The sequence below is a fragment of the Oryzias latipes genome, chromosome 20 (genome assembly GCF_002234675.1).
Source record: "Oryzias latipes chromosome 20, ASM223467v1".
NCBI classification, from domain to species: Eukaryota; Metazoa; Chordata; class Actinopteri; order Beloniformes; family Adrianichthyidae; genus Oryzias; species Oryzias latipes.
The window spans coordinates 19,741,624-19,768,087 of NC_019878.2; the positions used below are offsets into that span (position 1 = coordinate 19,741,624).

Here is a 26,464-nt window from a genome sequence, read left to right on the forward strand (position 1 = left end):
TCCTGCGCTTCACGGGGGGGCAACATCAGCCCTTCCCTCTGCCTCTCTGACCTCACATTCTCAGAAAAAAAAAGTACCGGGGTATTTACTCGTAGGGCACTGCCCCTGCAGCTAATGAGGGGGGAAGAGGCCACACTGACAGACATAATTATCACAGTTTTGTTGGACTCAGACAGGGGTCCCATTTGTGGTGTAATTGCTGTCCTTTTATCCACACACCACTGCATCTGCTGCTACTCCCCTCACACACTCACACACATATAAACCTAACATTTTCTGCAGATGAAAAGATTTGACTAGACAAAATGTGAGCGACTCCTTTGGTGTCCATGAGAAAAAAGTATTTGCTGTCTTAGTTTAGATAAAAAAACACACAAATGATCCAACAACAACTACAACATAGTAAACAGTACTTACAATGGGGCTTGCATTAATGTAATCTGAGTTGCCATGATTATTCTCTGCTTTCAGGGTGATCCTGGAATGATCATCTGTAAACAGAGAGGAAAAGGTTATCACTTAATAGTTTTAATCTAAACTCAAACAGACACAATTTCACAATCATAATCTCACAAACAAACAACCGAAAAGCTCAAAAACAAAAAAATAAATCGACAGGTTTATCGTTTTCAGAGGATCTGAAACCACTTTAGCTTTTTTGCTTTGTATGTTTTCTTTTTTTTCATGTATTTACTATGAAAACCTAAAATCTTGCTTTGCCGTTATGTTTAAGTAGGTAAAAAACAAAAGAAACAAATCTCTTTGTGTATCATAGACGGGGAGTTTTGAGAGTGCCAAAGCCAACAGACAGGAGGTCCATCAGCTGTTAAAAATATCATAATTTAATAACAAATCAATTCAGATTAGTACTTATGCTGTCTAGCACAACTTGAACAATTTAAAAAAAAGATGATGTGTACATGACTGTAAAATACTAGGCATATCAGTTTTTTTTTCTGTTTATCATGCATCTTGAAAAGTTTCCCCCTATTGGCCGTTACAGGGATTGCAGGATGCCTACTTGACTGGATTTCCTTTTCTCCATGATAAATGCCCATTGAGACCATGGAATTTGCCTCTTAAACAGAAAATCACAACATAACTTATAGTTTATCATTCTAATCAAGTGAAAATAATCAGTGTTTACCATTCTTTGAATTATGCATTTAAATTACTTTTTTTATATTGGATGACAATCTTTAGTTTTTGTCTGTGATTAATTTCTTTTTCAATTTTCAGTAAAAATACATTTTAAATGCATATATGAAAAATTTCACAAAAATGTCACAAATTGTTTCAGTTGTTTATGAGATTAAATAAATAGACATATTTAACCACATCCTGTTTCTATTACAGACTTTTCATAAGTTAAGTAAAAGGATTTGAATAATAATACCACAGGTCTCAGTTAAAAAATGAACCACATGTTTCATCCCTTCTGTTTGCATATATTTACGTTGAAAGCGTCAATAATGTGTGTTGTGCTAAATGTGTTGTATTTAATATTGTTATATTACATTCCATCGGGCTTAGTATGAGTCCACTGAAAGCTTTTTTTTCCCACAGTTACTTGGTAATTAACAAATTAAAAACAAGATTTTTCTGATTTTTTTAGGTTTATGTTTTGTTAAAACAAATCCAAAATCAAGAAATGGAAATGTAAAAAATCTTGGGGAAAGTGAATCATTGCATCCTTAATTTAAATGGACTTGGAAAAGTCAAATCCTTTTACTACAAAGAAGATGTAAAATATCTTTTAGCTCCAACTGAAAAAACAGAAAGTGATGTAATTGCATAAGTGGGTTATAATTGTAACATTTAACAAAAAAGAAATTCTTGCATTGTTTGAAATTTTTTAGAGACGTTTAAAGCTCAGGGGGTGAAAATTACTAACTTTAAATTATTATTAAATTATTATTAAATTTATTATTATTACATTTATTAACAGAGGTTTCTTAACTGAAACAACTGTTATAAAGACTTCTTTTCGTCTGTCAGCAGCACCATTCCAATGATGTAAACTCATTGCAAGACAGGATTCTTCTTACATCATAGAGTTTCTACAGCATGGATTTAAGAGATGCTCCTTGGCTGGAATACTAACAATCATTATTTGTTCATTTTGAGAACATATTTTCCACTGTTTCCCCTTGGCATGTTTATTCGACTCGCTTTATGTTCATTTTTGGAGCATGTGTTCACAAATACATTTCTGAAACTGTTGGAGCTCCATGACCAACTTCGGATGAGTTTCATAAAATGGTGGGAACGTTCCCGTAGGAATATAAAAAAAAAAAAGCACAGGCTTCCTAATGGACTCACATGCAACCACGCCATCAGAGCGGTTCCTCTTGGAGTTCTGCTCGCCTTGACCCACGCTGCAGGCGCTGGGCTCTGCTTGGTAGGAGCATAGCGCCTCCCACTCACGCTCCAGACGGTTCTTGTTCTTTAAGTGGTCCTCCATGTACGACTAGAACAAAAAAAACCACACATAACCTCAGCCACTACTTTGAACGCCAAACAGTTTTATCCGAAAATATAGATGTAAAAATAAGAAAAAAACTGGACACATTTTATCCGAGAAAACAATTTTTTTTTAATCTTTGCTATATTTTCAAGTAATAGGTTTTATTATTTTTAATTGCATCTTAAAACACTTGAAATGAGAAGACAAAAACTCCTCTTGTTTATAGCTATGATCAGCTGTCACAGTGCATTATTAACTCGAGCTCCAGTGAAGCAGAATGACTGGGTGAGGCTGCAGAGGATTGAGGTGGGAAGGTGTTCTAATGTTGGTGCATTTGTGAGTCAGACAGAAAGGAAGAAAAAAAAAAACCACACAGTTAAGACTCCTGGAAGACTTGTCTGCATTGGAAATACTTCAGGGTGCTTCAATCCCGTCCCTCACTGCTTGCACAGGCCCTGATAAGATTGTCTGCATTTAAGCCGACGTTTGGAGAAGACAAAATTGAATTCGCCAGAGAGACAAAGATGGAAGAAGAAAAGGGGAGGAGTAACGGCCTTCTCCTCAAGCAGTTAAAGTCGGAGGGAGCTTAGAGTCTGGAGCTGCCAAGACGAGACCCCTTTAGTTGTTTCCTTTCCTCTCCTGTATCATGGCTTCCCTCCCGATGGGATTTAATGGTTCAGTCCACTATTGTGCGAAACAGAAGATTACAGACTCATAAACTGATGTCAGGGATCAGCTGGCTAATATAATGACAACGATACCCGGATGTGCTGCGTTTTCATCCCATATTAAAGGAAGTATACAGGTAGGCAGAGCAGAGAGGTGATGCTCCATTCTTACATTCAGAGCTCTCTAAAGTCTTTACAGAACACATACAATTACAACCAAGATGATAATCACAATGAAGCTTGTCCAACAGATAATGGGCAATTAACCTCTGATGGATCAGGAATCCAGAATTTCCTTGCATGAATGCAAAGGGCACAGAGAGGCTTATGAAATATTAAAAACACTACATACAATGGAATAATTGTTTATTGTTAAAAGTCGACATAGAGGTTTATTTCAGGTTTAAAAGTGAAAGTAAGAGCAAAGAACCACTTGAGGGAAATTCGGATACTATTGATTTCAGACCCACACAAAATCCTGTTTTTTTTATGTTCTTGTGCCATTTTTCTATTATTGGAGGACATTTATTGGGAAAAATAAACTCAAAATGTCATTTCTGAGTAATTCTTTATTCAAATCGTTGTGAATCAGGAGCAGATGAAAAAATTCAGTTTGAGAAAAAAAAAAAGATCTTTTTTGTGGCGTAGGAAAAAAGCAGTGGAGAGGGGATGGGGGCAGGGTTGCTCCACACCAATGGTCCGGCCCAAATCTAAGAGGTGAATTTCTAATGAACCTCTGCCGCTCTGCAGAAACTATGTCCTAGAAAACTTTTTTTGGCTATAAACAGCATACTCATAATTGAAAGACCACTGGGAACGCTTTAAAAATAGATCATAAGATGATCGTGAGTGGGTCTTTAGTATCTATATTTGGGACATTAATGTAATGCACGGGACATATGCAAATGTTTAGAAAAAAAAGGTAATGTCAGTCCTAATAGTGGGTATGCATGTGTTTTTCCGAACTCAAGTTGTGTGTTGTCTACAGGAACACACAGTGCTGTCTTCCCAGGAAAATGACAGAATGCCATTATGGCCACTTGACAGAGCCTGTCAGCACCATGCTCTTGTCACCCTGCACAAGTACTCTCTGCATGCCAGCCTGACAGCATCCCACCTCCTCCACCAATATTACATCTCCATGTACTCGATATATCCACTCTGAATTGCATCCCGTTCTATTCAAGCGATGCCCTGAATCGATTGCATTCCAAATTCATATTTTTCATAGCTTAATGCAATGCAGCCAGCAGGCCCTTATCAAGCCCTCCCGTTTCCAAGGGGGAAGGCAGCGGACCATGGTGTATTCCAGAGACAGAGTAACGAAGGCTTGGTGAATGGGGAGGATTATGTCTGCCAATCACAGGGCTGGGATGGGAGGCCTGACTGTCAGGGAAACAATGTCTAATCCTTCATAAGCAGTCTCGGCAGCAGCAAAAGGGCGCAGGATGAAATCAGGATGAAGGCACAAGCAGAAGAACCAGACACAACAGGTAACACGTCCGACTCGGCTGTAAAATTCTAACGCTGGTGGCAGTTTTTGCGGAGTGCTTTATGCTACAATAAGCAGCCGTGAGTCTGGAAAAGGAATTATAATGTAAAATGTCTTTTTTTGTGACAAATAATAGCTAAATAAAAGCTACTTTTAATAGAACAACCAATTTAAAACTACAGAGAAAAAAATATTGAGGCGAGAACATCCATTTTACTACTGAGCAAATAAATCATAAAAAAGATTAAAAACTCTTAATGATCAGGAGCCTCGAGCTACTTATGGGATATAATTTTTTTCTTAAAAAGTACTTCAGCCACTGATTTAATGTTTTCTCCCTTTTTCTCTACTTAATGAGTGTGCTGTCCATGGTTCTGAAATGCACTGTTGCAGCCACATGCTGCTCCCATGCCGCAGCTGATCATTTAACCTCTCAATGCAGATAAAAGGGCTAGTTAGAGCATCCCAGTGCAACATAAAAAAAGAATAAAAACTTAGCAAAACATCAGAGGTTTTGCCAAAGATATAAAAAGGATAAAGAAAGCAGGGGGAACAAAGTCACAACAGATGACTCAGCACAGAGGCATTCAGTTTCAGTTCTGAAGTTAGAAGTCATTATGCAAGACTTCTTCAGTCTTAAAACGGCCTGCACAGCAGGACACAGCATCTGAGTTCATTTATCCTGACACCACCGAAATCTCTCTGCGTGTGTGTGTGTGTGTGTGTGAAAAAATGTGTGTAAGGTGATTTGGCCTCAGAAAAACAGGACCCCCAGCAACGGTCCTTTTGGAAAACTGGGTATTCATCATCCTCTTTATAGCGTGTGAGCTCAAAAGAGCCAGAAAGAGAATATGAGTGGAAGAGAGGAGCTGAGATGGAGGGAAATATAGGCCTGATATCAGTGATAACAAGGCAATCTCACACATGGTTTCACGTGGGATGGTTGTAGAATCTTAAAGAAGAGCCCCTATAGGACATTTTTGTGTCAATCATGCCTTGAATCAGAAGTGAAGTCCTGGTGCGTTTTACCTTTCTACATTCTAATTCCTGCATTGTAGCTGCAAAGAAACAAGGGCTAATAATAACAACGGCCCCTAGAAATGATTCACCGTGGCTCTTTTGTTATTTGTGCGGCTAAATGCTTTTCTATTGTCAATGTTTTCAAAAGGAGCTTCACAAACAAGCCTTGACGAGTGCAACAAAACCCATCTATTACCACCAATGCAAGGCATTACTCAGATTCTCTCTCATTCATTATAGACTCCCAGTATAAAAGCCAGACATGCGGTGTGATGAATGCTCTCTCCATTAATGGAAACACCGCGAGGCATCTATCCATTCCTTTTATCAAGCTTGTTTCAAATGAAAGTTGTGCAAAATTAAAACAATCCATTGTGTGTTTGTGGGAATGCTGGCAACCTAAATATTTTTCATTAAAAACACACACATGGACAGAAAAAAGAGCAGCATCTCAAAAATGCTCAGATTACATTTATCCGGCTAATGATATTTCACTTTGGTGCTGCTCTCATCACGCAAAAAAACCCAAAAACAATGTCTGGATTATTTAGCTAAATGGGTGAGAGACAAAAGTGTCAGAGAGGAAACAGAGGGAAGGAGTGATAAGGAAAGAAAATGACAAAGTAGAAGGGGAAAAAAAGTAAAGGGAGGAAAAAAATGAAGGCAGCTGAGTCAAGATAAGACAGGAAGAGAAAAACAGCAGGAAGAGTGATGAAAGAAACAAACAAAGATAAGAGGCTTTTGAAAACACAAGGTACGAGTGAGCAGAAAAAAAGAGACACAGCCAAACAGATAAATAAAGAAACATGAGGCAAATTCAAAACGGAATATATTGTAATTTTAAGTTACTAACATGTCAAATATATAAATCTATTATTTAATTTAAAAAAAAGGTTCTTGTGGATGTACCTGAGTATGGAAATCTAGATTTTCTAAACATTTTTTAAATCTCTTTTAACTACTAGTAGCAGCTCAATCCCACTTATCTTACTGTTATTTTTTAAAGTACATCCCCTTTAGCAGGACTTTGTATTTAACCAGAACTCTTGTTTTTGTTTCAATTCAAAACTGCTAAATTCAGTTTTGCAGATCTGAAACATTGCTATGTGAACCTCATAAATGACATTATCAATGCCATTGTCACTGCATGGACCTACACTTGGATATAATCATGCCTACAGGCTTTTTTAATAGACTTTTTATTGCCCATTTCTTACCACTGAATCACTGCCTGTATGTTTTTTTGGAGTCCTTACCAGGATCATGTGACCAGTGGAGATGTCCATGTTGGATGGGACTGGCTCCTCACACCACGATGAGGTGCTGCTGCGAGTTGACGGGCTGGCTGCGGGGCCATCGCTGAACTGAGACGAGACGCTGTTGAGGCGGGAGTGCCGCAGGGTCTCCGGTCGCTCAACTCGCTCAGAGGTTCTGATTGCCATGCGCTGGCGACACAGCTCCTGGGTATGACAGAGCATGGAGACGGTGAAGGACCGGATAATCCTGAATGCTGCTTTTCCTCACATTCCTTGCAAACTGTCATGTGTTTATCTTTTTCTCATGCTCACAACAATAGTCGATGTATTTTAAGTGCTGAGCCTCAGCTGTAAAGAGTTGAGTTCTTATTGTAAAATCCTGTCTTTTTCACTGTAGATTAGTGGCTTATCCTCTTGGATTATGGAGATTATATTAATTATGTCAAAAATACATGGTTAAGAAAGCAAAGATGACTTTGGGAAAAAAAAAAAGCTACACTTTCCTCCTACTCAATGACTCTTTCCAGGGATTTATTTATGGAAGAAATATATATCACAAAAATCAGCCTGTTTTTTAAAGTCAGACCCTGTTACTTGCTATTATTTATTAAAAGAGGAGCTTTATTATTTTTTTAGCAAAAGTAGACACATGACAGTATAACGGAGCAATCAGTCAAAAAGACTGAATCCGCAGAGAAGCCAAAGAGATAAAAATGCTTCATCAAGAATGTTAATTCTTTGGTTTGATCAAGCCCCTTGGATATCATGCTCAAACACCCTTTACTTAGATGAAATCACTGCTTATGACTCAGTTTCTCTCCCACAGTGATCATCTGCAGAACGTGCCAGAAAACGAGGAAAAAAGGGTCCTTACTACACCTTTTTTTTTTCTTCAGAGAATTTTTTTCTGCACAGTAGGCTGCGGTCTCCTCCTTATTTGTGTGTTAAACCTCCAATCTTTTAACCTCACCATGTTTAATTTTGGGAGGCAAAGCTGTCTTCTTCACTGAATTCATTTCCATACTCAATTAATCTGAGCGAGGACAGGGCAGCCCAGAGAAAATGTCTTGTGAAAGCACACACTATCTCATGATGAATCATAGTGATATTTCCCTCTAGAGCACAGTCCTCCCTCCTCTTCTAAGCCCTAGTCTTGGATCAGCTTTTTTTCACCATCAGACTTTAATGATTAGAGCCATGAAGCGGTGCCCAGGGCCTTGGCCTCAGGGCACCATCCAGGTCCACCTCATAATTCATCCCACTTCTCAGCATCTCTGCAAAGCGCCGCTGCCTGCCAGGGCCGAGAAATTGTCCCCGAAGAAGGCAGAGGGATGCAGTTAGAGCCAGAGTAGAAATGAAGAGGAGCCTGTAGGGGGGAACAGGTCGTAGGATTACTAGCTCCCTATTGCCCCCCCACCTTTTTTTTTAAAGCTGTTTTAAAACAGTAAAAACAAGCTGGACAGTCTATACAATCTGTACATCCATTTTTCTATGTCTCAGGAACTCTGTCTGGAAAACATCAAGCTAAAGGTTTGACGTTTTGATGTGTAGGTGCAGAACAAAGCAAACTATAAGGAAAAAAATTGAGCATTTCATTTTTTGGACAACTTTTGTTCTTTTTTTTTTTTTTACAATATGCGGCCCATAACTATGACCCCTTTGGCTTTTGCATCAGCCCTGTGAAAACCTGATTAAATATTGAAAATGTTAAGGCGACACGCAGATAAATGTGTTGAGAATGCCATGCTGGGCACAGCTGAGCCCCAACCCTGGAAAATCAATAAGCCCCAGCTACCCCCTGCCCAGGAGGAACTGAGGGAATAGGTCATGGTGCTGACTCCTTCCCCGCCTCACATGCAGATGCAAAAATCACACTTTGAAAAGATTGAAATCTAAGCAGGAAATGAACGATAAAACAACAACATGTAATCAAATTAAAGGATTAAAATTAACTCAATTCATTCTTTAAACTTTATGGTCACTGCAAATAAAATCCATCTAAAGCACAGAGGAGAAAAAAATTGCTCAGACACTCATCTGCCAACTGAATGATCACAAGAGGAGCTTCTCCAATAGCAGAGCACAGGCTCTGTGTCCTGGCCTCTGATTGGCTCCTGGTGAGGGGGTTGGTCTAACCTGATAGGTTGCAGTGGCGTCAGTGCTGGTGTCAGTCCCCAGGCTGGCCAGCTTCTCCTTCATGTGGAGGTGTGAGCGCTGGCGCACGCAGAAGAAGGTGGCGGACACTGCCACCGCCACCAGGATGAAGAACACACAGAGGATGGAGAGCAGCAGGAACTGGCCAGACTCCACCCTGGTCTCCTTCACCACGGGGATCTGGGTCAGGCTGCCTCTCTGGAGAATGAACACAAGTAGAGAGAAAACACACTGTCAGAGCTGTAAAGGATGCTACTCTGTCGCCTCTTAGATTGACACCATCATTTTTGATTTACAGCAGGCGCCACATCAAGCCTGCAGCACCTCATTTTTCACCTGAGAGGCTTGTGTTGACAAAAATGGAATGCAATGGGGGGGGCAAAAGCTTCTTCTCTTACCTACACCTCCTTACATCGACCCACAGGGCTATGTGAACTGCCCCACTTAATAAACACCTCTAACACTTGCCTTAAAACATGCGTTTAGTCTCTCTCAACCTTATTTCTAGCATCTGTCATCTGCTTCCTTCCATTTACGTACCACCACTACAGATATTTACGACCCCATTTACTGCTGCCATGAAGCAGGCTGGCACTGTGAAGCTGCAGGAGTCTGGGATACTAAAAGCTTGTGCTTAATTAGCTCCTCTGGTCCAGAGTTTGGCTGGATTAGACCCTGTCCTAAAGCTGCACAGCTAATGGCTACCAGGGGCTGGGGGACACAAACAGGCCAGAGCGGATCACCAAGCAGTTATAAAACTCCTTTCATGAAAACAGTTTGGGTGCATTAATTTATCAGAGCCACGTTTATTTTAGGAAAGGTAAAATTGTTGATTGATAAGAGAAAAAAAAGTTTACTTTGGGGACAAATTATCTCTGCTCCATTGATGTTGAATATTTTAAAACAGTAACAATCAGAATTGAGATGGATTTCTCACAAATCCCCAAATTGCTGCCACGATTGTAATTTTATTTTTCCAAATCCACTCGCATCCTGTCAAATGGTTGCAAAAGCAGAGAGATGCAATTTGCCCTGAATTATTTTCTTCACATAAATCATCCTTACTGTCTCTGGGATTGACATGAAAACATTGGGTTTGTGGTGCAAGCCAGTTCTTCTCAGATTCTGATCTAATTTTACCAGAAGCACGCGCTCTAATAGCTATACATCTGCAAAAGGGCAGTATCAATAACCATGCACACATTCATCAGCAGGCTCCTAATTGTCTGCATGCAATATTGAATGATGGATGGGCGTGGGGAATCAAACCTACACCCTTGGAAAAAAAATAAACAAATAAAAAGCTCCAACAGTCAGCCTAAGGAGCCAAATAAAGAGCGGCAGCATTTTGTGGTGTTTTCGCACGACTCCTCACGTCACACCAAAAGCAATGACCTTGTGGCTTTTGACCGCTAAGGCCTTCGTGTTGGTTTGTTCCACTACTGAGTCGGGCCAGAAGATAGCTGCTGGTGATTGCGAGTGCAGTGCCTCCAGCATGAAGCTCCAATCAAGCAATAAGAGGTTAGAATGCATGTGAGAGGTCTGAAGAGGCCTGATGCACAGGGGAAAGCTCTTCAACCAGAGACGTGTCTGTCTCTGTCTGTCAGACAGAGTAACACTACAATCGCCTCTGTTTTCATTTACGGGGCATTTTAAGGCAGATTTGGACAAAACCAGACAATGAAATAACAATTCCAAAAGTTAAAATCTATTTTCAAATACTTTTTGAAAAAAATAAAAAAAGCTCCACAGACACAAATCTAGCACGAGAGCCCAAAACACACCAAGGCTCTCACACAAAAAGGATGTAATCAAGTTCATCAGAGACATGGCCTTTTATCTGAGGCAGCTATTGAAAGATTTTCACCTTAAAATGGATAAAAAAGCTGTTCCACTGGGGGAACAAACAGGCTTGGAATTCACTGCTAGCATAAAAGAGCGTTTGAAGGCAGTAATCACATTGAAAGAAACAGGAGGGACTTCAGAGGAAAAGAAATGAAGAAAGATGATTCAAGGCTTCAAAGCCAATGGTTTCTGTTTTTGTTTTTTTAAGGAAACTTATTTTATTTAACCATAATAATAGAAAATAATTGAACTAATACTAAATGTTTAAATTATTAAAATTAAATATTTTTCTCTGTAACTTTTAGTTTAAATATGTTCATTTTATCTTTAAATTTGCTTAGTAAGTTATTGCATGTGGAGCAATAGAGCATATGGAGAAAATATTTGACTCTTTTTTTTTATAAAAAGGAGTAACATTAATTTAAAATATTACATCATATGTAATGTGCTGCTACTCTATGTTTTATAGATTTTCTATCTCTGGTTCTCTCTATTCATCCCCCTTGTTTGGTGAATAATCCAATCTGAGGGGAGACGGGCCAGATGGATGTCGGTGCTCTGGATTATTCAAATTATGAGAGGCAGGGTCAGTAAAAGAGGTGCAGTCCCGCAAATGGATGTCCATTCATACACATCACAATAACCTTTAAGAAAAGCTTTAACCTCACACAACTGAAAAACCATAAATCAGTTTAAAGTTACTACTGTGACTTTAAATTTTAGTACACTTTTACAGTTGAGGTTTTGTTAAGTAAACATGTTAGCACCAATTCTAAGGTTTTATGTGCTGAGTAGGACCATATAGATTTACTCAAGCAAAAAAATTTTTTTTTTTGAACAATAAAGTTTAATGTAAAAATTGAATGGTTGGAATGATTTAATCTATTTGCAAACAAAATAAAAAAAATACTTCATATTCATCATTTTAAAACATAAATATAATTATATTAATATTGTTTCCATTTATAAGAGATTATTAAGCATAAATAAATAAAAAAGGTAAAAATATGAGCCCCCCCTCCCCTTTTTATGTGTTTTTATTTATTTATTTTCCCACGGCACTGAATGAAAATCCAACTTTCTTATTTGGACATTGGAGTCAGATGCTTCCCGCGCCACGCAGTATGAACCTGCGCAAACTTTGTCTCCAGATGTGCTCACAGCAAAGCATCCGACCCTCTCAGGTTAGGCTCACATGTTCGTTTGATTTAGATGCCCCCCAAGCTTTTGAAAAAATTATCTCCAGTAACGCATCGCGCATGGAGAGAACGGAATAAAGCGCAACCACGAGGATAAATAATCAGCCAACCACCATTTTTTTCCATTAACATCGATCCGCAAAAGTCATATATTTTAAAGCAGAAGATAATTACCTAAATCCATTTCGCGAGGAGCTATTCCAGAGAGCGTGGATGAGCGTGGATGAGTGTGGATGAGCGCGGATGCGCACTGGCGCTCGCCGCAGCTCCGACAGGCGTTTGCGTCCCGGCCGCCCACTCACACTCGCCTCACCGAAAAGTTCTCCTTTGGAGGGTCCCATGCGTCCCTCCGCGCTAACAAAAGAGCGCCGCTTCAGTTTGTAGATGGAAAAAAAAAGGGTCGGAGTCGGAGAGAATAAGAAAAAAGGAGAAGAATGTGGGATATGCCCGCCTGATTTTCCGAGCCTTGGAAGAATGTGCAGAAGCCCCACTACTGAGTCCTTTCAGCTCCTCTGTGCCAATGAAAAGAGAAGGGGAGGTGGTGGGGTTGGCTTTTTTTTTCCTCCCCCGATCATTTAGTTAAGGCTGAGCCCCTCCTTATATTCAGCAGCTCAGAAGTCCCCGTCCATTGCACATGTCATATCCACTGGTTGCTATAGCGATGCCTCCACATGTTGTCGACAGTGAATGTTCAAGGAGCAATGCCTGGCTAATAGGCTTGCGGCCGAGTGGCAATATAAATGGACATAGGGCTAGTCACTCATTTGTTGAGCTACTAGGGGTCTCTGTATTTGGTGTGTGAATTGTGGTTTTCTCAGGCTCTCCTTCTCCCCCATGAGCTCCCACTCCCAGTGATTCACTTCTGTGGGCAGAATGAGGGAGATGGGGCAACCTATTCTTCAAAGGAGGCGCATTCAAAGCAGAAATGAGCGCCACAATGAGAGGCTACACAGTACAGTACTGGAAAACATTGAACACATTGAAGATTAGCAGAAAAAAAAAGTTTAGCTTATAATGTAAATTATGTGTAATTGGGTAAGTCTTTTCTCTGCTCCCCTCTCAGATCTGCTAGATAACGAAAAGAGGGGGTGGAAAATTGCAAGTTTTACAAGTTTTCAAGATAAAACTCTCTAAAATGTAATCCTAATTAGCAATCAGTCTGAAAAAAACCCAGATCCAATGGAGAGCAACAGCTGCACTTAGCAGGGAAAGAGCGAGAAAGGGGGATTATGAGGAGCACAGGGATAGAAAAGGAGAAAGCAAAAGAAAAGGGGCGGTGAAGAGAGGAGAACAGGGGTCCTGTCAAATGCAGATGACGAGGCTTAGGGAGGGGGGGGGGTTGTGTGACGGGAGCTCTCCAGTTTATTTTTTCCATTCAGCGAGCACCCCCCTCTTCTCCCCCTGCCTTTTGTCCCTTGGTGTGACAGCTGGAGTTGGCGATGTGAAGGGGAGAACAAAAAACGAGTTTGCTGTCCAGCCTGGGTCCGTGGACACCACCCTGCTCTCTGAAAAGCAGAGCTGACAGGGCGGCCCACCGACCAACCAAAAATTCTATACCATGTTCTGAAACACCACCATGAAATAGAACCGAACACAGATGAATCTTAGTTGGATTGCACCAAGAGTGGCATTTGTCATGTCGAGCCGTTTTGCACACTCGTGTCCTGAAATATGAGAAAAAATGATTCAGGATGCTGGTTCTGTTCTGTGTCTGGCTGCCAGAGAGCACACCTATCCTGTCAGGCCGAAGAGAATCCTGAGGAATTTTCATTCAGCTTGTGCACAAGAACAAATTCTTTTTTTTCAGGGCTTGTTGCTGTGCAAATACTGGGTGGATGCAGAAGTAATGCATGGCAGGAGACTTTTATCGTGACTGCCAGTTAGTGGGCTTTGTTACAAGTGAGAAATAAATAGCAGCCCATGAGCTTAATCCTCAGAAAATCAGTCCTGACATGAAGTCAACCATGTGATTATATCTGCCTGGCTTTTTTTTTTTTTAACAGAAAGAGAGTCTGCTTTATTCTTTCCCTTGGAGATTGCCCGGTCCCACACCTGTGAGAATTCAGTCAGAAAAACTGAAGCATCAGATAATGAAGACCAGCAAAGAAAAGGCAGAATAGACTTTTTTTTGGTGGATGTTTGCAGCAAAGCTGGACTTTGCCCTACTGCTTATTCAAGCTCTGCATAAATGCATGTAGCTTCACACGTCATCTGCAGAGTTCAATTTCACAACTAATGCCTTATAGCGCTAATGGTTATCACACTGGGGATGTTTGGTGTGATCGATCGGTTCACACGAAAACCACCCAGGAGTCACTTTGAAGTCCCTCTGATGGTCACGTGCAATCGTCTCTGTCATGCCTTTGTGTTCCTCCAGTTGGTACTTCCTCAGGGCAACACATGCTCCAGCAGTTGCAGTGACTTCTGCGAGCCTTATCTGTCCTCCCCGTGCACAGGAGTTCGCCTCCGTGACACATTTCTGATTTCTAGTAAGAGAAAGATAGAAAAGTGGCGTGTGCGTTAAAGCCCTGCAGGAAGGAGGCATGCAGCACATCTCTCTGCTGCTGGGTGAAGTGAGGGATGCAGGAGGTTGGAAAAAATGTCAGGATCAAGTGCTTTGGCTGGGATGGCAGTGCTGTGACAACCACTGATGAAGTGAGGAGGAGTTTTCTTTTCTTTTTTTAAGTCACCTTTACGGTGAAGAATGACAAAAAAAATCAGTTTTTTTAATATAGTCTTGGAATTATTGCGGGACTGAAGAAGCTTTTTACTGGCAATTAATGGTTTTCTTCCATTTATTTTGTTAATGCTTTATTTGATTTACTTAAATAAATAAATAAATATAAAATAAATATAGAATATATATATATATTGATTTTTAAGATTATTTCCTCACAGGATCATTTCCTTACATCAGCATCAAGCCAATTTTCTATCTTCCATTTCTGGTTATATGTAGAATTTATTCATAAATTTTATGTTTTATCATGGTTCGGAAGGGTTGGGATCATTATGAGTGTTTAATAATTTCATTTTTATTTGCTTTAAATCTATAAAACACTTTGGGATGCTGTTGTATGAAAAGGCTTCATAAATAAAGTTTAATTTGATGACAATTTTTGCAGAAGGAGAAAAAGGGCAATTTTTTACCGTCAAAACTATTTTGACTATTTTGGTTTACAATGTAAAAACCCACCGTGTGATGTCTTTGCTGGCTGGTATCACAGAAATATATATGAAAATTTTTTTCTTCTGCACGGCATGAGAGAGTTTTGCCAAGTCAAGTGTTCAAATTACATGCTGGCACCAAAGAGTGGGACAAGTTAGTCATCATGTGATTTTAGGGTGCTAAGATGCTGTGCAAGTTTCTTGTATTTCTGTCAGGACCTCCTGCTTGGTTGGTGGGATGATGAAAGAGGGGAACAGCCACTCTATTCAGGATTTTCTTGATTTATTTTGTGGAAGCACATTTCATTAAGTCTGTAAAACTTTGTCATTTTTGGCAGTTACATTAATTTATTTGTACTGTATTTGCCATGTTTAAAGTGTAGCTTTTTATGTAATTTAGTCTTTAGAGAGCTAAAATTGAGGCTTAGAGCAAAAAATGACTGTTGACTGTTGGAGGTTTGAGGAGTTCCAGTGACAGAACAATGGAGCAGGGGTGGATGGAAACCTTTCTGTACCCTGGGCAAGCATTCTCATGGCCATTCTATTTGCCATGGAGGATGGCGAATGAGCCTTTATCCTTAAAAGATAATTTTATCAATGGAAATTCAAGGGCTTTAAAATAATGTTCTGAAAGAGAACCATCCTCAAAACAGATTCCCACCAATTCTTTATCTAAAACTGCAATCAACATCACCTGAAAAGTAGGAAATGACTGATTAAATCACAAAATATACACTTTTTGGAAATTGAAAACAGAGCACGTTTACTTACTCCATTGAAGTATTATTTATTTTGGAAATAACGTGTTACTTTTATTTCTTTTTTTTTTAGACTAAATGTTTTAACTAAATATTTAATCGAATTCATCTAATTTCTGGAAGAGTTCATTGTAGAATCAGTGCAACAAATCCGCATGTATTATTTAGACCATTATCTGCAAAAGTCTTTTTCTGTATTCATACACAAACTACAAACAACCACAAAAAACCCTCAAAAAGAAACCAGGCTTCAAGTATGACTGTTTACTATAGTGGTGTGTTAAAACTATCAACTGTATATAAGAACTTGACTTGGTGGCCCCTCCCCCTGGCATTCCAAACAAGAAGTCAAAATCCCATCGTCTTCTGTAGAGAAATAAACAGCTATTACTCATTCATTCTGTCTGTCAGAATAACAATTCTTACTGCGCTACCTTATTTAACTCGCTCTTGCGGTTTCTATTTTTTTTTTCATGGTAGTTTTTGTGCAGTGCAAGTCATTCAGGCTATAAACGACCCATTCAGATCCCTTAATAAAAACATGTGGTCTCATGTTGAACGTTTGAAACATTTGATTGAGAGATTCTCCTGTGCATGCTTTAAAAGGGTCGGGGTTTGGACTTCCAACAAGGTTGCTCCTGATTGACAAGAGTAGGTGTCATAGGAACATTGACTCAGACCGAATGGGACCAATCATTGCTTACAACATGGCGGCAGGTTGCAAAAAAAAAATGGTGACTGAATTGACTTCCTTTAATTGGAGCCGAGGTAAGCCTTTTTTATGGGTGGCGTCACATTCACTCAGTACAGTTCTCATATGCAGTCAATGGATAAAATATTCTGCTTACAGTGGCAGACGCGATGCTCTGAGTGTCTAATAAAGAAAAGGGTGCGACTGCTGCTGCAGTGACTGAACGCATTATGAAGTTTGTTTGTGGTGTCCAGGGGCCTCACTTGTCCGTCCTCTTGGTTAATCTGGCATTTAAAAAATAAATATATATCTCAAATCCTCTGAGTTTTACCCTTGTTTTAATCTATAACTATGCATATAAACAGTCTTGCAAAAAAAGTGGAAAAATGTAAACTTTTGTTTGAGTTTCAAATTAGCACAGGGTTTAAACAATAGCTACTTTTCCTGCCATACTGCATTTACCAGAGAGTTCCCATTTGCGCTTTCACCTGGTGATCCACACTGTTTTATGCGAGTTTCAGCAAACAGTAGAAAAAAAGGCTGGCGACACGGACCCACCATCCCGGTGGAGCAAACAAAGTATATACGAACCCCACGATAATTAGATCAGCGAGAGGCTAATGTTGTTTGCAGTTCTTCGCAATGAACCAACAGCTGCGCTTTGCACCTGTGACTTAAGCAATGTAAGATACACCAAAAATAGTTGGGTTTTTGCTTGGCTCTTTGAAATGGGGAGCAATAAATTATTCATAATAATACGTGAGCCAGGCGGTTGCTGCGGCTCAATTTAGGAAGGCGTTGGAGGATCAGCTTCGAACTGTTGTGAGGAGCGAAATTCACACAAAACAAAATACATTTGGGTGCCCTGTTATTTTCTCCCCCAGATCCTCCAGCTGTTTGTGTTGTTATTGAAATGATTCACAAGGAGTAAGTAAGGAGCATAAATGTTGCGCTTCGTCTGGGATTTCACTTCTGTAAGTGATTGATTTATATGTTCAGTTTATAATATTTATAATAAAACAAAACAAAACAAAAAAAAACCTCACATGCACATATGCAGTTAAGATGCAGTTCGGTCAGAGAGAAAACGTCTTTTGGGATTCACAATGCAACGCTGTGATTTCTGTATAATTATTTGTGGCTCTACGGCTTGATGTCACCTGACAGGAGTAAGTTATGTTGTACAGAGAAAGATACAATATTTCGCTTTGGTGTAAAGTCTTGATTAAGGGGCACACAGCAAAGTCGATTTTTTTAAAGGTCTTGTTTTCAATTGAATGCATATGTAGGAGGTAAAAAATAAATAAAAAATTTAAATAAAAAAATATATATATTTAGAGGTACAAAAAAGAAAAGGCCCATTTTTGGTTTTCATTGACTCATTTTAGTTGCCAGGTCTCATGGAACCCTTTCAAGCATGTATGTGTCATTTGTGTATACAGATGTGTGTCAGCCATGTCATTCTGGTATGGTTTCCCCAGATGAACTTGCTCAAATAGATCTTTTTCTTTGCAATGCCAACTAGTTCAAAGCAAACATCAACATGAACTCAATGCCTGTCACCTAGATTATGTTTAAAGTGCAGAGAACCGTGCACATGTGCACTTCAAATGAAACTACTCTGTGACGTCACAGCTTTATGTTTATAACAGGACCAGGTCTTGAAAAAGAGACCAGGTCTATAGGCATAAAATTAAGAAAAGAAGCGTTGAATATTTAGAAATGAGTAATGTCAGCAAATTTAGCGTTACAATGTGGGATTCTTGTGTCAGACCAATTTTCAAAGTCCCACTATGGTCATCTTTTGATCTATTTTTAAAGTGTTACCAGTGGTCTTTTAAATGTTATGTCATTTTTGCCAACATTAAAAAAAAATCTGTGTTGTTTTCTAGTTTCTGCAGAGCAGCAGTGGTTTTATCAGAAACACACCTCTGAATTGTGGGCATGACTGTTGGAGTGAAAGTAAGCCTCTGCTTATTTCCCATTATCCCTTTGTCAACACTTTCTCCTGCTAGATTACAGCCCCTCTCAACCCCAACCTAACATTAGTGGTGCAACAAAAAGGGCAAGTGATATCGGAGCCGTCCAGCTGTCCAGTTTTAAGCCAGAATCCTGCTCAAATGAAGAAAACAAAGACGTTAATGGATCTTTTTGTCTGCAAGTGGATGCATTGGAATTGAGCAGAGCAGAGAGACTTTGGCACGTCCACCGCAGTTTCTATGCCACAGCAGGAAGTTTTTCCAGATGGAATTTTTTCATCTGCTCCTGATTCATCATGATTTGAATAAAGAAATACTCATAAATGCATTTTAAGCTTAATATATGCACTCCATAATAATAAAAATGCTACAAAAACATGTTATAAGCACCATTTTCATTGGAGTGTGTCTTTATAGGTATGCGTTTAATGGGCGATTGTGTTGGTTCATGCAACTAGTTGTAATGACATTTGTAAAAAATTCCTTTAATCATCATCAGTTTTCATTTAGATTCAAATTTGGATTTTTTTGTGTGTAAATGATCTTGTTTCACTACTGTTTTTTTTTTACTGCTGTGTGCTGTAGTTGATCTCACCTGGTTCAGGTTGTCAATCTCCACAGCTGTTTCTCTTTCAGCTAATGACTTCCTCAGTGTATGCACCTCTAAGGTTTTTACTTTGAGTCCAACAACAAATGTTTTAATACCACCTTCTTAACAATAAAGTCTATTGTAGTGTCCTTTTTTATTATAAAAGGTGTATGTCTGGAGATGTTTTGGCATTCGTTGCTGACGGTTTGTAGGTTTTGTGTGACAGTAGACTGCAGTAAACTGCTGAATAATAAAGCAATTTATCGGAACTTGAATTGCCAATGAAATCCCTGAAGTAGCCAGATACAAAACAAGCAAACCAATTTATTGAATTAAAGACTTATTGCTGTTATTAAAACTAAACGTTTATTTCCTTAATTTGCTTTTCTAAAACATAAACACAGCTATTAACTTGTTGATATTACATTATTCGTTATTTTTGTATGTTGTGCATCAATCAAAAAATCAATTTGAAAAGTTTGAGAAAAGTCGGCCCACCAAAATAAAAGTTCTGCTCTTAGTTCATATCAGTATTTAACAGACATGTCTGTTTAAAGACACCAAAATTTATCTCTAATCTGAGAATTCTCTCTGAAGATAATGTGTGGCTTTAAATTTAAAATATAATATTCCCCTTCAAAAATGGATGAATTTGTTTCAGTTTTTCTAAGGTGGGAAAATCTATTACTAAGTTTAAGTGAGTTACCTAAACTTATTAATTTTTCTTTTTTACAGATCTCTAAAGTTTACTTTACTCTTAGCAAAATGGTGCTCAAAACACCATTATAAATATCAAGTTTGCGAAAACATTAAACCAGAACAAACTTTTTTACTTTGTTTTGTATGTAGTACTTGCATTTATTTTTGCTATAAATTTTGGAATGTTAATTCTAAGATAAATTATTTTCTTAGAAACTAAGCTTATTGCAACAGAACTAAATCAGAAGAATTAATTATTAGTAATTCATTTTATAATGTGAAATAAAAAAAAACCTAAAACATCTTTTCCATCTTGTCAACAGTTAAAAACAGTAGGAAATACAAACGGTTTTAATTGTTTTCTTTGAACAGACACACTACTTTTAGACTATTGTGCTTTCAGCAAACGTTTTTGTTTAATCTCAGAGAGAGATAAGACTGCAATTAATTTCGAGAAGCAGGGGGAAACACTGACACAATACATCAAGTCACACATGAATGGTGAAAGGCAGGGATACGTGGTCTGCTGTGGAATAACACAGATAGTCAAAGGCAGCAATAGAAAATATGAAACTACTGCCACCAGAGACTTGGGGAAATGGTGCTGGGAAACTCTGATACTAAAAATTTACACTAGAGAGACAAATAGAGACGTTTAGAGAGGTGTTGAGGCCGACATGAGTTCAGGGGGCGTGTCAGCGTATACTTGAAAGTGCTGGACACACTGCATTGAATTTTCATTGAACCGTGACACAGTTTTGGTGAATTTTTATGGAAAAAAAAAAAGTATTTTAAAACTTGCATGGCTGTTCCATGGATGATGGAAAAAAACACAGTCAATATGCTTAATTTAAAGAGTAAAATTCTATTATGTTGTTAAAATTTTTAACCCCGTGACCCAATAAAGGGATTCAGCGGGTTCAGAAAATGGATGGATGGATTATTATAATTTGAAAGCTATTTAGTGGGATCCACAGAATAGCGTGCGTCTTATTGTTACATTAGATAAATGCTTTAAAATTCTGCATGAATTAAAAAAAAAAAAATACCACCACTTTTTAAAATGTCACCATCCCAGATAAAATGGAAAAAGGACATTCATCCCATTTTGACTTCAAAAAATTGAAATAAAGGCTTGCAGAGGAGATACCATTGATAAGAGACCTCTTGTTTGAGTGACAGGTGAAATCTGTTTCATTTAAATCTCTCACATTTAAGCATCTGGTGTTCACTTTGCTGCAGAATGATTTATTTCAGAACAGTAAAGTGGAATGCATTTCAAATCAGTTCTTTCTAAACCGGACTGATTGTATCGCTTATTTCACATCTCACATTTTTATTCAGAGATCTGAAACAATGCTCCTAACAAAAGTAAGGAAGGACAAGGTTTAGATGTCTACAATGACTGTACACACTTTTATAGCACATTGTGATCCTAGTAGGTAAAGATTTGTGTGTTTGACTACAGAGTTTCTTTTTTTTACATTTTGGGTGGGGGTGGACCTTGTGATTTTCAAGGAGTGGTCTCAGTGGTCTTTTAATTTTAGTTATGGCATTAAAAATAAAAATAAAAAGCTGTTGTTTTCTAGGACATAGTTAATGCTGATACGTGTCTAATTAGAAACCCAGCCACCCTTCCAACCCTATTACCGAGAGCTCTCTGTTTTCATGCTCGCCTACAAGCTTAAAGGGAGCTTGTGACCTGCCTAACGTATTTTCTACGTCACAAATGCAATATTTGTCAAACTTTATTTTGTCGTCTGCTCCTGATGCACAACAATTTGAATAAATAAATACTCCAAAAGCTAACTTTGAGCTTTTTTTTCTTTATACTCCATCACTAGAAAAATGTCACAAGAACATGTGATATTTTATCAATCAAACACAGCTTTTCTTTACCAGGACAAAATATTTTTCACTTAAAAGTTTTTTTCTTACTTAAGAGCATTTTGAAATATTACGTCCCTGGAAGAATTTCATTTAAGGAAGCCTTATACTTTTAAACTTGCAGTGGGTTCTCCACTGCTTTGCTGATCTGTTGAGTGTTGATGGAAAAAAAAAACATTGACAGAAATTGTGTAGCATTCATGCCGTTTCAAATCTGTCCTGTCCGACACTATTGTTGAATATGGTGTCAACTGCAGCTACAGTGAATTGGACCTTGTGCTTGTTAGCTTAGGAGACTCCCTACCTGACAGAGCACAGACGAGCCAATAAGACTAAGAAGTAAGAATAGGCATCCTGAGGGAGCAACCTCAGATTTGGTCACTAGACATATCCACCTAATGGCAAACTTTTGCCTCTTAAGCTCAAATGTCCCCCATATTAGCCTGTCTAAAAATATTAAATCTGATTCTTTTTTATAGCATGCAGCACCTCAAATTAAATTTGTGAGTAAATTATCACTATAGGGATGTCTCTCAGGACAATAGTGGGTCATTACTCCTTCTAGTTTAAATGAAATGAAAACAATAAACATTTGTGATCACACTGGATTGAGTTGATTGGACAGCCAGCACCCAGCATGTCTCCAGCTGCACCTTGGTGACAAAGAACTCGGAGCATATTGAAGCCACCTGCCCGGACATACGCGTCCTTCATCAGTTACAAGTTGTGTAAGTGAAGATTTAGATGTAGAATGACAGGAGGCGGAGCGTGATGGGCTAAGGGTCATCTCCCTGTAAATGCACATCGCCACGGCCTCATAAATTCTCATCAGTGTCTTCATTAAACATTTTCCTCTGCTGTCGCCATGACAACGCTGGCCCAGCGTGTGCCCTTAGGGAGAGGCGTGTGCGCCTGGAGATTTTTTTTGGGGGGTAACTTGGCACAGACAACACCGACCCATACCTCCACTGCAGATTTGAACGGGTGGAGGGGTGGCATGCAGCCAGGGCGAGTAGATCTGCTCCATGACGATCACACTTGACAAGCACTGGCTGTGTCTGGACTGGAAGCAAGCACCCTGATTTCTTTCTATAATTACTGCTAATCGGAGGCGCCGCAGCCCATGCTAATGAAGCCACACCAATCAGCTGGGGTGTGTATATGTGTGTCTGTGTGTGTGTGTGCGTGTCAGGGGGCCTTGTGCTGCACAGCAGCTTCTTTGCATGAACTGAGCTGACATTTCCTGGCCAGCACTGCAGCCTTACTTGCATGTCTGTTTGTCTCACAGCTCCAGCGGCCTTATAAGAGTAGTCTGCCCTCGAGCCAAACCAAGCAGCACGGCTTGTGGAGAGAAACCCCTGTGAATCCTTAATGAGGCTGCAGCCACGGCCGTTTCAGCTGCCAGTTTGCAGCTCACATCTCCCGCTGCTTCGCACCACAGCCTCTTACAACAACACAAAGTACGGCTGATCAGAATTTCTGAAGGCAGAATTAATTATGATTTATGTCAGGATTTTGATGGCTTTGTAATATAATAATATATCAGCAGCTCATTATTGTGAATGCATATAATCAATCTGGCCTATTTTCACCCGCAAACATAATTACACTGAATGGCTTTTAGTGAAACTGTGATGTCGTCTTTTTCATGTATATAATGAATAGTGACAGATGTGATTGCATGTATTTGAGGACTTGGCTTCCTAAGATTCAATCGCCTTTTGTTGTTTCCTACAATGAAAATTAATCCTGCTACTAGTTCATCTTATAGACAAGGCTTTGAAAATGACACAGAATTACAGAGATTGATCCCAAAATTGTAAAGAGAGGACTTGTCTTTCAAAGCTGATCATGCTGCAGATGACAGATAAGATCAAAAGCAAAGCAGAAATAGCATCTTTTAAGTCACAACTTCTCACTTATAAATTATATATATGTACATTTGTTTCCCTTCAAACTATTCAGGATGCAGGTCTTGCCAACTAACTAATCCAATGTTTCTCCTCTCTTTCAGTTATGCACCTGTGGTGGCTGCATCTGAGCATTTGCAGCAAGCACCTGACATAACTGCATGTTAATTTAAAAAGGTCTCCAGGCAACCACATCTAAATCCAGAGGACTGTGATGTGTGAAGCACGTAGTCACAGAGCGCTTTAAGATCCACTTCTGGTTTTAGTCCTCACCTTTATATTTTTGAGGCTCGACTGTGTCGTCATTACATCATATTTGTAACAGATAAGTCATGATATCTAGTGGTGTTCACTAGTAAAAACAGTTTTTTCTCAAAATAAGTTAAAGCATTTAGAAAACAATGTGTTTTTTTCTAGTTTAAGTGAAAAAATCTGTCAATGGAACTAGTAGAGTTTATATTAGTAACATTTCCTAAAATAAGATGTGATGCCCTGCTCTTTCAGGACAAATCCTAATCTTGCAACTATAGCTATAAGCACTCATATTTAGGTATTTTGCTCTGAATGCCTTAAAACAATAAGCATGTATCTTTTACTTTTTCCTCAAAAGATCTCCTATTTTAAGCTCTACAACTGTCCAGCTATCCTTATTTTCATGCAGAGTAATTAATATAGGACAAGAATTTAACATTTTGAGATCAACTTGTCAAAAATGTATGTAAATTCTGAGTAAAAAAACACTTTCATTAAAGATATTACTTACATCTCACTGAAAAGTTACTAGTAAGTTAGTTTTGTCTTATATCAAGTGTAAAAAGATATTTAAACAAGAAAGTAAACTGAAAAAATGTTGGGATTTTGTGTTTTTGCAGTGTTATATCTTATTTAATTAAAGAGACTGACTTAAAAATGTTTTCTGAACAGACACAAGATGTTGCATCCATGCAGCCTACAGAGAAAAAGAAACAAACATCTGTCGGAGCAACTGTGTAAGACCTCAAAATAATTGAACAAACTGGTAGAGATAGTTGCTCTGAGATGTTCTAGAACTTTTCAGCCACAAGAAACGTTTATGGAAAACAGAATCTGGCATGTAAGAAAAGCAAAAATACACTTATAGAATTTAATGCACACAAGCTTTGGAGCAACTTCAATAAAGAAGATCTACGTTGGGGTTTTCCATCGCTCTACACACTATTATCAACTAGGACTTTACATGAAACCAATAGCTAAATAGCCCAGCTTCTTCTCAGCCCATCACAATCCTATTTTTGTCTTTAAACTCATAAATAATTTACTCTTTCTAAAATTTAGACAGTTTGCCATCCCTCCTCCACCCTGTTCTCCACTTTTAGAAATGATTTTGAATGGTTTGGCCTCTATCATCATCTATACTCTGGGTTTATACATCTATGGTCCGAGTTCATCCCAAGTATGGAAGACGTCATCCCCCCACAGCCTATAACCGCCAACTATCATGGAATCATTTCATGTACATTTTTCTATAATATAAATAAATCTTTATTCACAGTCCTAATATCTCTCCGTACTGAACTATAAAAAAATGACCTACCTTTAATTTATTTTTCTTAGAAATCGCGTTGAACAGCATTTTTCTTGAAAATCAATATTTGTTCTCATTTTTATCAATTAACTCTTCATGTTGCAGAATTTTTTTGACATAGCATTATTTCTTTAGAACATAGACGGCATTAATTCAGTGATCCAAACCTTATAAATACTGTCAAACAAGTCATCAGAGTAGTTCTTCATCTAATGCTTTACCTCAATAAATACAAGATCCTCTCAACTCCTCTTTACTCAAGGTCGCAGTATAAAGAAACCAGAACAGCTCATCAAGCAATTCATTTGACCTTGCCATGCAGAAAACATCAAGATTTACAGCAGGACTCACAATTACAGTCAATTAAAGTCAATAAAAGATGATACGACAGTTGATTGCGTTTAATTTGCAGAGAGCAGAGCTGCTTCCGTGTTGTGCACCCTCTGAACTATAATTAATATGCTGCTCTACAGCTACTATACATTCAGACTGGGGTGTATGCTAAAAAGTCAGTTAGGACTCGATCACAAATCAAGATAAACACACAACTATAAGGCAGAGTGGATGCTTTCTTCTGATCACTGTTTTCTAAATACAACTGCTTTTTTGGCATTTAAACTACAAGTTGTCAAAGGAATACTTCTGCTTGGTTTTTGTTTTGATATTAAAAAGATTAGCAAGGGCTGCTGCTTAGCCTGCAGCACTGGGTTTTCCCTGCTGCTGTCAGTACTAAGGTGCCAGATGTGCTAGGCAAAAAGCCACATGATAAATGGCAGAAGGTGAGGGCTGTGCAGCGCGGACCGGGAGCACCCTGCTCCAACATCCTGCTGCCGGTCCCTTGGCATGCAGCTTGTCAGGCCAAATGGCAAACACATCCCCTCTTTAACTCTGACATTTAAAACCTTTGCCATGCTATCCAGCTGTGGACACTGCAGGGTCCCTCGGCACAGTAACCTCAGCCTATTTCAGGCACCCAGACCTCTACCCCACTGCTGCCACTGCCAGACGCCACTCGACACATTTCCATAAACTGCCAGGGCATTTGTTTCAAAAAGTATTGGATGGTTTTTAATTAGAGATATTGTTAAATTGTATTTCTAAAATTCAGACGTTAAGCC

General features: G+C 38.8%; 1 protein-coding gene across 1 annotated transcript in view; it reads right to left on the minus strand.

Moving 5' to 3' along the window:
• ptprn2 (protein tyrosine phosphatase, receptor type N2) overlaps nucleotides 1-26,464 on the minus strand; it is a 121,434-nt gene that overhangs the window by 16,990 nt on the left and 77,980 nt on the right. Inside the window, exons 12-15 of the mRNA XM_020712453.2 lie at nucleotides 9,040-9,255; nucleotides 6,904-7,107; nucleotides 2,323-2,470; nucleotides 418-491 (exon numbers count right to left, since the gene is read on the minus strand). Coding sequence (XP_020568112.1) covers nucleotides 418-491; nucleotides 2,323-2,470; nucleotides 6,904-7,107; nucleotides 9,040-9,255 — 642 coding nt within the window. The remainder of the gene's footprint in view (nucleotides 1-417; nucleotides 492-2,322; nucleotides 2,471-6,903; nucleotides 7,108-9,039; nucleotides 9,256-26,464) is intronic.